The sequence below is a fragment of the Magallana gigas genome, chromosome 8 (assembly GCF_963853765.1).
Source record: "Magallana gigas chromosome 8, xbMagGiga1.1, whole genome shotgun sequence".
Taxonomy (NCBI): domain Eukaryota; kingdom Metazoa; phylum Mollusca; class Bivalvia; order Ostreida; family Ostreidae; genus Magallana; species Magallana gigas.
In genome coordinates this window covers 40,290,385-40,303,042 of record NC_088860.1, presented here as the reverse complement: position 1 = coordinate 40,303,042, position 12,658 = coordinate 40,290,385, and the positions used below count along the sequence as shown (strand labels likewise).

General features: G+C 30.9%; 1 protein-coding gene across 1 annotated transcript; it reads left to right on the top strand.

The window, feature by feature from the left end:
* Window positions 1-595: 595 nt before the first annotated feature.
* Window positions 596-4,399, top strand: LOC105340054 (uncharacterized). Its single transcript, XM_011445888.4, has 3 exons — window positions 596-752; window positions 2,898-3,680; window positions 3,809-4,399. Exons 1-3 carry the CDS (start codon window positions 732-734, stop codon window positions 3,998-4,000), a joined length of 996 nt encoding a protein of 331 aa, XP_011444190.3. The 5' UTR covers window positions 596-731; the 3' UTR covers window positions 4,001-4,399.
* The last annotated feature ends 8,259 nt before the right edge of the window (window positions 4,400-12,658 follow it).

Here is a 12,658-nt window from a genome sequence, read left to right as displayed (position 1 = left end):
ATGCATTAAAGTACGATATTTTTATTCTTACATAGAAAAAAAATTCAAATCGGCGGAAAAAATAAAAATAAAAGCTAGCTTTAGGTCTTTTATTTTTTTTCCCCATTTTTTAAAAAACACAGTCGGCGGGTTTGTAAATCGAAATTTCAAAAAATGCTGGCCTGACAGGTAGTTTTAGAAGTAGCTGTATACTGTACATGTTTATTGTTATATATTCACGGATACTCGTGGAAAGTCTCATTATCCTTCAACTCTCGTTATTTAGTAAACATAATGAAAAAACATTCAATTTCAATAATCTAATATATTTAAATATCTTGTAATACTTTACTTTCGCAAATGAAATTCCATTTCTCATGTTAAAAAATAGGTGTGGGGAATATTTTTTAATCTATTTTTAGAAATGTGAAGGGATCTATATATATGCATGTGAACTAGAATATGAATTAATAAAAAAAAACTTACAGCTGTCTTATCGTTAAGGGTCATATTATCAACCACTAATTATTTATTTATATATCATTATCCGCTTTTTGATCGATCGTGTCCTTTGACAAATATTGGTGTGCAGAGCTGACAGAGGTCCTGATAGGGAAAATGGCATGTTGCCGAAATCGGATCCTTATGAAATACACATTGATTTTCCGTATATCTATTTATTCTAAGAATAATATTTTTGCTTTCGTTTTGTTATATATATAAAAATAACACCTTATGTAAGGAATGATACAATGTCTGAAAAACTGACAGAGGTGAGTTCTATATAGTATGATCGTGATACAATAGCTGTTCTATTTTCTGTGTTTCTTTCTCTCTCTATTTCTGTCTGTCTGTCTGTCGCTCTCATTCTCTTTCAACTTCTTTACTTCTAAAATGACTTTTATTGAAAGGGTTTATCTATAATAAATAACGTTTGTTGTACACTCACTTGTATATGGGTCTGATATATCTTGATATTTGCAGAAGGTGATAATTAATGTTAAATAAATTGTTTAATTCTTCTACAAATCATTTGTCGAAACTTCATAATAGTGTACAGTGTATGTTAATTTATCTGCTAATTTCACAATATCTTTAAAGAAATAAGAAAGTATCAACTATTGTTGTGATTAAATCGAAAATATAGTCGAGTAAACAAAGCAAAGTGATCTATAAATAAAAGTTGGTTTTTGGTATAGTATAAATATAACGTTTGAACAAAGATTTACCGACAGATGTGATATCTTATTCGTCACTACTACAACAGTAAATAATTATTTACTTTTATGCTCTGTTTTTATGTATATCTCTAAAATCTTTATGGGTATAGGTGCAGAATCCTAAAAATACACGTAATCTAGATATAGACTTCCTGTAAACGACAATGAAACGAAAGTAAAAATCGAAACGAGTAATAGCATATATTGGATTAATAATTTTTCTTCATTTTCTGTTTGTGTATAATATTTTATTTTGTTTCTTTTTTCAATTCAGTAAACAAGATTTTTCCTATTTGATGTTGTTAGAATGCGGGACGGAATTTAAAAATACAAACAAAACAAGAGGTCAACAGATCTTATCAGTCACCTAGTACAATAGCCCATACACAGACCCGTCGAGAAATATATATGCATAATTTTAGTTTCATTCTGCAGATCATCTATCTGCCTGAAATCTTTCAATAAGGACTCGTATGATATCTCTAACTTTGGTGATAAACTTTAAGACCATATACGTAATAGAATGCATGACCTGACATCGAAAAGGTGCAAGATTGACAAGAGATAATATTTGTTAACTTTCAAAATAGGTCGATGTGTATGTTTTCATAGATAAACTAAAACAAGATGGCTACTTTAAATGTTTCATTTATAACAACGTTTCATTCCTTATCCCCCGTTGCTAGGAAGAAACTATCTTCATTTAAAAGGGCAAATTAAACGACAAATAAACTCCGCTGATATCTTAAACTTTAAATCCCTTTGCATATTCCAGTTTTTCAATATTCAACCATTGTTGAAGTATCATATCTGGAATTTATACCAAAATCATTTTACATGGACCGCTTATCAGTGATCTTGGCTAGTACAAGCAAGGGAAAATAACTCCATTATGAACAAGCAATGAAAGATAACGCTCATGATTATTACAACCCTCATCTTTTGAACTCTTTGCAAGGTTTTCAAAATTCTAAACTTTGATAGATAGCTTCATTCTTTCTCTTTTCAAAATATACTTATTTATTAATTTCTTTAACTGAAATTCCAGAGCAGAATAATATAATAAGACATATACCCCTTAACCATAACCCTTGCCTTACATGAAGATTACGTGAAATATGATTAAAGATGACAGCTAAATGTTTTTTGTTTTTGTTTTTTCTAGATGTGCAGGCAATTTCTATTCCATGTCAGTAGACATATTTCAAACACCAGTAGTAAGAAATAGGAACCCCTTCCCTTTACACTATATAGCAGTTTTGACCCCACACATTTCAAAATCTCTACTTTAGGGGGCATCACAATTTTTCAATTTTGGTAAAGGGCTTCAATATCTTTCTTAATACGCAGTCATTTTTATTTTTTAATTCAGGTTTTGCAGAAGTAAAGAAAACAATGTTTTAACACTATATGACCATTTTGGCCAAACCCTCAAGTCAGAACCTCTATCTTGGGAGGTTTTTTTTCTTGACTCCAGAAAAAATCAAATAATTCCAAAAGTCCCTGGACTTATGGTTCAAATAGCAGCCATATCAAATGGAAAACAATTTTTTAATTTGTACATGTGTTTTGTTGTAAATTTTGACTTTACTGAGTGGGTGTATATACAAAATATACAGCATGCTGTATGTAAAAATAAAGCATAACTTTACATGAGTTATCAGTGATTAATGATTCACAACTTTCATTCTTTTTCAGTTTAACATGGCGACCAAATGTGGATCGTGTGATGTTGAAAAAGAAAACATGCAGAGATGTTCGAAATGTCACAACGTGTACTATTGCAGCCGACAATGTCAGATAAAAGATTGGAAAAAAGCACATAAAAAATTGTGTAAAGGGCTTCTTAGCAAAAATGAACAAAACGAAGACGTGACACTAATGTCAGGCGCCCCTAAAGTCCTCAATGATGAGGGAATTCAAAACCCAACTGTGATATATCCGAGTGATTCTTGTGCAGCTTGTGGAGAAAAAGCTCAACTCAAAAGATGTGCTCGCTGTCTTGCCGTCATGTACTGTTCCAAAGTCTGTCAAAACGAACACTGGCACCAACATAAGCATAGCTGTCAACAAAATCAGGACGTCGCCGAAGTTATACAAACTGATGGATATAAGAAGCAAATAAGAGAAGCAAATGTAAAACGACTTCAATTCAGGAGACTTCAAAGTCTCTTTAATAATGGCATTGATTCAGCGAGAGGCGAAAGCAGAGGAAGTAACGGTTCTTTTTCCATGCGTTGTACTGATAATGTTGATCTTTCAATAAGAAAATTGACAAACAAATTGGACAGGAAACAAGCAAAGCTATATTCGGAAAGAAAGTTCCCAATGCAGACAATCGTGGGTACTCTTGACGAACTTGAAGACCATGCACCAGATTTCTTCTATCCACACCCGATGATGTATAACACTAGAACTTCTTTCGTTGGTTTTATAACCAGATATCATTACCATAGACAACGACACACTGTCTACGTAGAAGTAAGTTTTTAAACAGAATTTTTATCGTTTCTTTTTCTTATATATTTTACCTCCTTGCATAGTAAATGCCAAACTGAAGTTTCTTGATCCTTTATCTCTTAATAAGCTCTTGATATCACTATTTTCAGGATGATAACAGAACGGAGATTTGTGTGGGATTTTACCTGGATTATGACAGTCCGTTCCCTTATTTCACGTGGGCTGACGTCCGTCCTGGTAAATTCATCTGTCTTCATGACCCCACCATCTATACTGAACTGTGTGGACAAAACCAGATCCGAGTAGAGGAAGCGGAAGACGTTCATTTATTTGATGTTTAAAACTGTTTATTATTGAGGAATAAAATAGAAATCACTTTGATTTGCTTTAAAGAAGGAGCAAGATATAATTATTCATCAAGGTCTATTTTATCATTTTGTAGATAATGATCATGATATTTTAAAATTGTTTCAAGTAGTGTTTCTATTTTCATCATGTATGATTCTGGTTTATTCGTTTTGGTTCATGTGCTGTGCTTGTTTCCTTTCTTTTTTATTTGTTTGTTCGGATATTTACGATGCTAAGTCAGTGTCTGATAACCTGATGATTAACGTCTTGTGATTTTTGTTTTCTATTTTTGTCAATGAAATCTTCATTCTGATTTGTAGAATGTTTTGTATGAAAGGAAATGCAACATTTGTTGGTTTATTTTGTTTTCAATAAAAATATAAAAACAGTTATATATTACAATCAAGGAATAATCATATCGATTCTGAGTGAAGATTGTCACAGAAGAAATTTTTGAAGCCTATTTGATGATGTCAAAACGAATTGGTGACGTCATCTACTTATTCTTTAATCTCCCAAGGACTGAAATTGCTTGGTTATAAACCGTATTGAAAAGCAAAATTGCCAATTTTCTTTATAATAGCTTGCACTTATCTGTTTTATTTATGTTCCTTAGATGTAAATGCGATTAAGTGAAAGAAATCACATTAAATGTAAAAATAAAAAAATGAAGCACTATATCTAAAAATATATATTAAATAAAAAAAATAATAAAATCCACCGAAGTGTTGTGAATACCATACATTCAAAAGTTATTCTTAAAAACAATAAAGAATCAATGTTTGAGTCAACAAAACAATTAACCCAACATATTGAAACTTCTACAGGCACAGAACCAATAAACAGAAAAAAAGTGTCGCAGTCCAAAAGATCTCTATACGAACTGTATTTAAAAACACTCTGTCTCCATTTAACAAAGTCGTTTATAATGTTGATTATTATGTTTGATCTCTTTTTTCTTGATGATAAATTATGAAATTGTACAATGACCAGAAACCGGATAATATCTGGGTTTCAGAAGGACAAAGTGCTCTTGATGTCAATATTTTGTTTATATTTCAGTCGTCATATAATAGTAGTCCGGAAATATTGTATTTGTTAAGTTCGGTTTAAATATTTATATGGAAGTGAGTTAATAAACAAGAAATCCGAGGAGTTAAACCACGTTGGTTGAGTTTTTTATTTTAATTTGAGAACAGTTAATGATGTTTATACGAAGGTATCACAATTGGTGACAATGATAAACTGTTCCAAATGTATAATACTTTACAGTGCATTTGAGAGAAAACGGTTGCAAAAGTGGCGTCGTTTAATGTTAAATATAAAGTACAGACAAAGATGTAACAAGTAATGCACTGAGAAAAGCTTTATTATTACAATGTTAGGATGCTGAATTTTAAGATCAATGTTTCACATTTGAATCCAGGAGACCTGGTGATTGGAAAACTAAGTACAGCGTTCTGAAAGAAAAAAAAAATACATTGTTAAACAAAAAAATAAACAATTCTTTCGTGCTTCAAAAAATGTCTAATATGGAAGACATTTGTTTCGAAATTGATACAAAAAGACTTTAAATCCATTTATCTCGCGTTTACGTCAGCGAGTTGTGTTTCTATGAGCATAGTGATGAATGAATTCGGGACCAAGTCTCAGAGAAACGCATTTTACAGAACAAAAAACGAAATCTTCTGGAAAAAGGATGGATCTTATTTCGTATCTAGTAAAAATAAATATAGAGTTCGAGATTGGTATGAAAGCTGAAGGGGACTCTGGTGTTAATTATGTGGTTAATTTTCGTAATGCAAAAAAGCGAAATTAGAATCGACAAACGAATTGTACAAAGTACGTATAAGAGAAAATATTCGAAGTGTGTTGGAATTGACCATATTTTGTTTACAAAGAAAATTGTCTAGGAAGAGAAGTAGGGTGTAGCAAGTGTCATAGATATGGTCACTTTGAAAATTATGCACAACTAACTGATGAAACATATGAACTAAAATTCTGTTGACTCTGATGTTTCAGATGATGAAGATAACGAATTCATATAATATTGGATTCTTGACCAACCCGCAGTCCTTAGATGTAGCAGCAATTTCTCAATAAAAATTAAATTCTGCTTGATATAAATCTTCTTTCTTACGTTTTGTTTATCTAATTAAGATGAAAAGCTAGCTACTTTTACAGTTATTTTATGCATATTTTTATGCAATTTTATGCTATGCTGTATTATGCAATTTTTAATGACTTGTTATTAAATTGAAATGCAATGTTAGGAGTTTTGTATGCTATAAGATATTGAATTTGAAGGCCTAACGGTATGATATATAATATGTTATGCTCTATATGAGAAGTGAACAAAACCAACACCTCCACTTACAAAAGAGTTCCAAACATTTAGAAGTAGTATTCTAAAAATTAAAAAAAAAACAAGCTTAACCACTAATCTGCAATGTTAATATTTATTTATTTATTTTTTTTTTTTTTACATAAAATCATTAAAAACCGGGTTGAAGGTTTGTTGTTTGTTATGCTTTGATATGCTACGGTATGCTATAGAAAATGAAAATCTAATGCTATGCTTTGAGATTCCAATGCTGTGGAATGAGGTTCCAATGCTAAGCTTTAAGATTTCAATGTCATGGTATGAAATTTCAATGCTATGCTATGATGTATATTATAAAAGATATGCCTGAACTGACTGTAACTGGCTACAATATAAAATTAAAGCTGACTACTAGTAACTAGTTACCTGTAACTGGATGCTATGTTTTAACTATTACATTAATTCATTTAATATAGTATGGAGATATCTATTAGTGTTGTTTATATAATTGTCTTTGCAGGTCACCTACAAAATATTGATACAATTTCTCATATATTTCTCATAATCTCGTCATACACTGATGCATTTCTTTACAAACGTAATATTTATTTTTTAACAATTTAATACATTTAACTATGGTAGCTGTACATATAGATTGACAATACCTTTTAGTTTTATTATCTTAAACATTAATACATCTGAATTGTAACATCATGTAAGTTACATAAAAAGTGTTAAAATAATAAAAGTAGTAGGTATCCTTAATATAAATGTACAGCTACTCGAGTTAAATTTCAAAAATTGTTGAAAAAAGGTGTAGGTGTAAGTGACCTGCAAAAAAATATATATATTAACAACAATAGTAGAGATCTTAATGCTATATTAAATGAATTAATGTAATAGTTAAAACATGATAGCCAGTTACAAGTAACTGGGTAATGGTAACCAGTCTTCATTTTATTTCGTAGCTAGTTGCTAGTAACTAACTTTCCTTACCTCTCGTAGCCAGTTACTTGTAGCTAACTTTACCTATATATCAAAATAAATTATAGGGTTATTTGTGAAGCTTGTCAGTGTGGTAATCTGTTAATCATGAACATCGGTTGTCCTTTCTTTACATGTATCTATCCTATAATATCCTGTGTGTATCCTGTTCTATCGTGCGTTTATCCTGTCGTATCGTGCATGAATTCTATCCTAGCGTTTATCTTGTAGGAGACAATGTTAAGGGTACTGTATTTTATTATACCGATGAAAACTTTATATGCCGGTGTGCACATTGTAGATTTTCTTAATGACTAACGAATTAGAGTTATCGTACTTTGAATTTAACGTAACAACTCGGATTAAATCAGAAGTGTTCTGAAATAAAATCCAGGAAAATCGAATGCCACGGTGAATACTTTCGATGACTATTCACCATGAGCAGATATCCAAAAAACTATTCCACAGTTAGATAGAATAACATTTTTATATGTTGTAATTTTTCATAGATTTTCATAGAGGTAAATATCGATATGTTTATTAAGAAGGAAATCTTTTTTCTTTTTTTTTGGTTTCAAAACAAGTAAAATAACTCTAACTATGTAATCAAATGAAATTTTAGTGTTAAAAAACAAGATCTATTTTTAGAAAATCTATTATTATTTTTCGGTTTTATGGCTATTTTTAGCCCTTTTGTCTATCTTGTTGCATGACGTCATCTAAGGTTTGAAAGTTGTATTCTCCAAAACAGTGCAGGCGATGGCAGCAAATAATTGTAATATTTTCATAAAAAGATAATCCGATGCATGTTTAATGTGTCAATATTTAAATTTGAAATTTTTAAAATTGCTATATAGAGTATGATCAACAATAGTGAGTAGGGGTGTTCTTGTAAAAATGAGGGTCACCATGCAAGTTTATAAATCTGATATAAAAATGGTATCAATGTTTATTGGGAGCAAAGGGAGATGCCATCACAAAAAGTTGTTACCAATTAATATCATTTTTTGGAACGAATTCATTTCAATTTTTTGGTACAAAATGCGCTCCGATAAGTTTAGGTCTAAAGATAGTAAATGAAAGTAATGTTGAATGAAAAAATTATATATATATATACTGAAATTGATATACCTATTGTAACAATTCATGTAAATGGTATAACGAAATACCGATATCGACAAGTAAATAATCTGGCCCATGGCAAGTCGCTATAACCGAGATTTACTGAATGATAGAGCTCAGGAGTTCACCGTTCTTACTGATTTTTCTCTGAATGGCTGATGTCGTATGTAATAAGAAATAGAACATTTCTTTATATGCACATTGAAATCACCTGCCAAAATTACGTACATTTTTGGAAAGCTGTTTGTTTGTTTCCTTATCTTTATATTCTACGAAATATAGTTTTTGCTTTCGTTTTTTCCCCATATAAATACAACCCCGTATAAAATTTGGATTAATTTTTTGAACATCTGGAAGGTGTGAGTCCAGGTAAAAGTTTGAAGCTATTGCATCTGCCTGTATCTGTCTTCCTATTTTCCTCTCTCCTCCTTCATTAATTAAATAATACATGTTTATGATTTTTCTTAACATTTTCGTTGAAAACTGTGCAGACATTATGATATTAGTCTGATACAAATGCATCCAAGTTGATAAACTGGCACTTATAAACAACTTATTTCTTTTAAAATTGTTTTTTAATAACTAAACGCATATTTATAAATAAGCTTATTCAAGATTGTTTTAAAGTGTATAACGTTACCTGTCATCTCTTACAGTAATAAAATAAGAGTCTTTTTATTTGGTTAATGTTATTGAGAACCATGTGCCTTAAGTAGCTGGTTTCTATTTAACGAAGCAGAATATTCCGTCACTATTTGATGCATAAAAAATCATGACAAGGCCTAACAAAAATAATGGTTTGTTTCCGCTTTGATGCTGAAAAAAGTAGGGTGGGTAGGTCGGAATTTTTTTTTCAAACATTTTTTCCTCCATTGCAGTGTGTATTGGCTATTGAGCAGTAATGTATCCAGTTAGATACTGATACTGCCAAAAGGTCAAACATGACAAATACTTATCTTTCCTGACTTTTGACATTGCTTAAAGAAAATAAAACGATATTATATATCAAATTCCTCCTGTCAGTGATGAATTATTAATATCTACAACACATGAAAACATACATTTTGAAACAAAACGTTTGAATTACACTCAAGTCGGCGGTTTAAGTTAGGTTAAGTCGGGAGAACGGAAACAAACCATTAATTTAGGTCCAGTTCCTAATTCTATGTCTCAATATTGTTTGGTTTTGGACCAAATGTTTTGAAACATTATTTACGACATAATAGGTTTACTATTTACATTACAAAAAAATTACCGATTCGGCTTCACCTTTTTTTTGCAGGTTAAAATCTTAAATATTCATTATATATACATATAAATATATTTACTTTTTCATTTAATTGAAAGCATTGTTACCGTTCTTTTAATCAAAATCTGAGTCATCAATTTAACGTTTAAGAAAAAACTGTGAACAAAACGGCAAAATCGTTTTATTTGTTGCCTGGTCGTTGTAATAAAAAATGGATTGAATAAAGCGATTTAAAAACATTTATTCAATTTTCCTGAAATTAGCCGATACAAATACAATATAGCTGCTATAAAAACAAATAAAATGTACACGCTTTTGTCTTATGGCCTAAAAGTTTCAGGATAAATTTTAAAAAAATTTAGTCATTTATATTATGGAGGAAAGGGATTTAGGGATGATTCAAACTTTTAGTTTATTGTTGTTTTTTTCAGGGCGGAACTGGTGGAGATAAAAATGAAAATATGTCGAGTTGTTCAAAACGTCACATCGTTCATTTAAACTGCTGTAGCCGAAAATGTCAAGTGAAAAATTTGCATAAATCACAAAAAAATATGTGCAAAAGTCTTAAACATTATAAAGCAAATTGCGATGTAACTTCCCTATTGAACGCTCCAGAAGACATACACAATCAGGAATGTTCACCCTTATCTTGTGCTGCTTGCGGAAGAAAAGAAAACATCGAAAGATGTGATCGTTGTCACCTTGTCGGGTACTGTTCCAAATTTTGTCAAAATAAAAACTGGTACAAACATAAACAAAACTGTCAACAGAATCATGGCATCGTTGAGATCCAAACCGATGGTCATAAAAAGCTAATGAGGGAAACACCTGTGGAGCATTTTCAATCTACAATACTTCAAAGTCCTTTTAACCATGCTTTTGACTCAGCTCCAAAAGAAAATTATAGGATTTTTGGACCTTATGTCAGGCGCAGGTCTGATTATGTTGATTTCTCAATCAGAAAATCGCTATTTCATAACATAAACGGCATAGTTATATTGTTTCAAATAGGTTTTTTATCATTACCACTTCTGGGTTTGATTCTTTTGATTTATATTTACGATTATTTTCTTTTTCTTTTATGTTGTTTGTTTATTTTAAGCTTATTTGAGCTAGATGCCCAGGTTGGGTTTTCTGATCAAAATTTGCCAGTCGCCAGCCGTCGTCATCGGCGTTGGCGCCGTCACTGTTGACATTCTTGTTGTGATTATTTTACATTTTCATTTTTTACTTAATTTTAAAACCCTTTAGTAAAAACCTATTCAATGGAAAATGAATTGTTTACATGCTAGACATAATATTGACATTACTTTTAACAAACACAATTTGGTTATACACATTGTGGAAATTCCTATCTTGTAACGTCGTGATTCTCAGGGTTAGAATGGCCACAAAGCGGACTGTTGCCAAGGAAATAGGAATACCAAGGAATCAAGAATTTACAAAAAATATTTTTAAAAAAACCATTGACCAGAGTAGTTTACACTTAATTATGTGGAAGTATTGCTCAGGTTGTAAAGATTAACGTTTGCTCATATAAATACCCTGGGTGGAGCAAGGCAACAAAGTAAGAGTATGATTCATTCAGATACATAGAAACTGAAAGAGAAAATTAAAAAAAAAGAAACAAGAGGTTTAACATATATAAAAATATTTTGAAAAAAATTATTGTTCAGCAAAATTTCCTCTACTGCATCGTCTAGATATTTACCACACATTGAGTATTTGATATCATATATTAAATTTGATCCGAGTTTTGACTTCTGTTATTAAGGTAAGCGATGTGACCCATTTTGCTAATAATATTATAATCATACAAACATTTGTTGACCAGTGAGACCACCTAAACTGAATCAAATTGTGATAGACATACGTAATAAAAGTTGTATGAATAGAATTTTGTATGAATTGTATGATTGAATGATAATGAACTTTTTATAATTCTTATTACAAAAAAGGAAATAACATATTTTTAACAATTTATTAATAATCTCTAATATTATATATTTTTTGTTGTTTTCTTCTACACGGCATGTCAAATTATTTAATGATTCTTTATTTGTGAGAGTTGTTTATTGATTCTTACAGCAAAATAATTTTGTTATCTACTTTGAATTCCTGTGCGGTTTTTGCAGTAATTGTAGATATACAACGTAAGAATGTTGTGTGCATCATAAATCAAACTTAATTTCATTTTCTTAAAAGTGACCACTACAGGTATACAGGTCACTTGTAACCAAATTTGTACAATGATTGGCTCATGGAGCGAGGGTATAGATAATAAAAGATTTCTCTAACCCTACCACCTTTCCTTTAATTTCTTTTAATTAGCGTTCAGATTCTTAAGGATTTTCATTTTCTTTTGTTGTAAGGTGCCGCAATTAAAAAAAATGTTTCGAAGTCGTACCAAGTGTAGAAATGTCTTACCATTTGGAGCAAAGACCCTTTAATTGGCATGTGCATGACCCTATGCATGAACTATTTTCACTATATGTTTACTTCTAGAAAATTACCCCAGTTCCATTGAAAGCTGCTGAAATTCAAAATCGTTTATTGTTCATATTAACATCTTTCTTTAACTAATTAATAAATTGATTATGAAAAGTTAGTAAAATTCACTAAATGACTGTTAATGTACATAAGTACGTTAGCTAAAAGAAACAGCCAAATCGTCTCTTGTGAGACTTTGAGTCTGGCATCGTCAGGATTATTTCGTGCAGTCCGTGAGTTTACTTAGGTCGCTGTAGATTCAGAACAATCTATAAACAGGGCGTGTCAATTTCAGTTCTGTCACTTTCTGCCGCTGTAGATTTCGACCAATCGATAAATGGGCCGTGTAAATTTCAGTTTGGCTGTTTCTTTAGAGCTATGAACTGACTATATTTTTCCGTAAGAAAAAGAGGAAATTATACATGGTAGATGTAAATATATTGCCATAAACAGATAACAACTTTCAGTGCATCAGGCAGCACA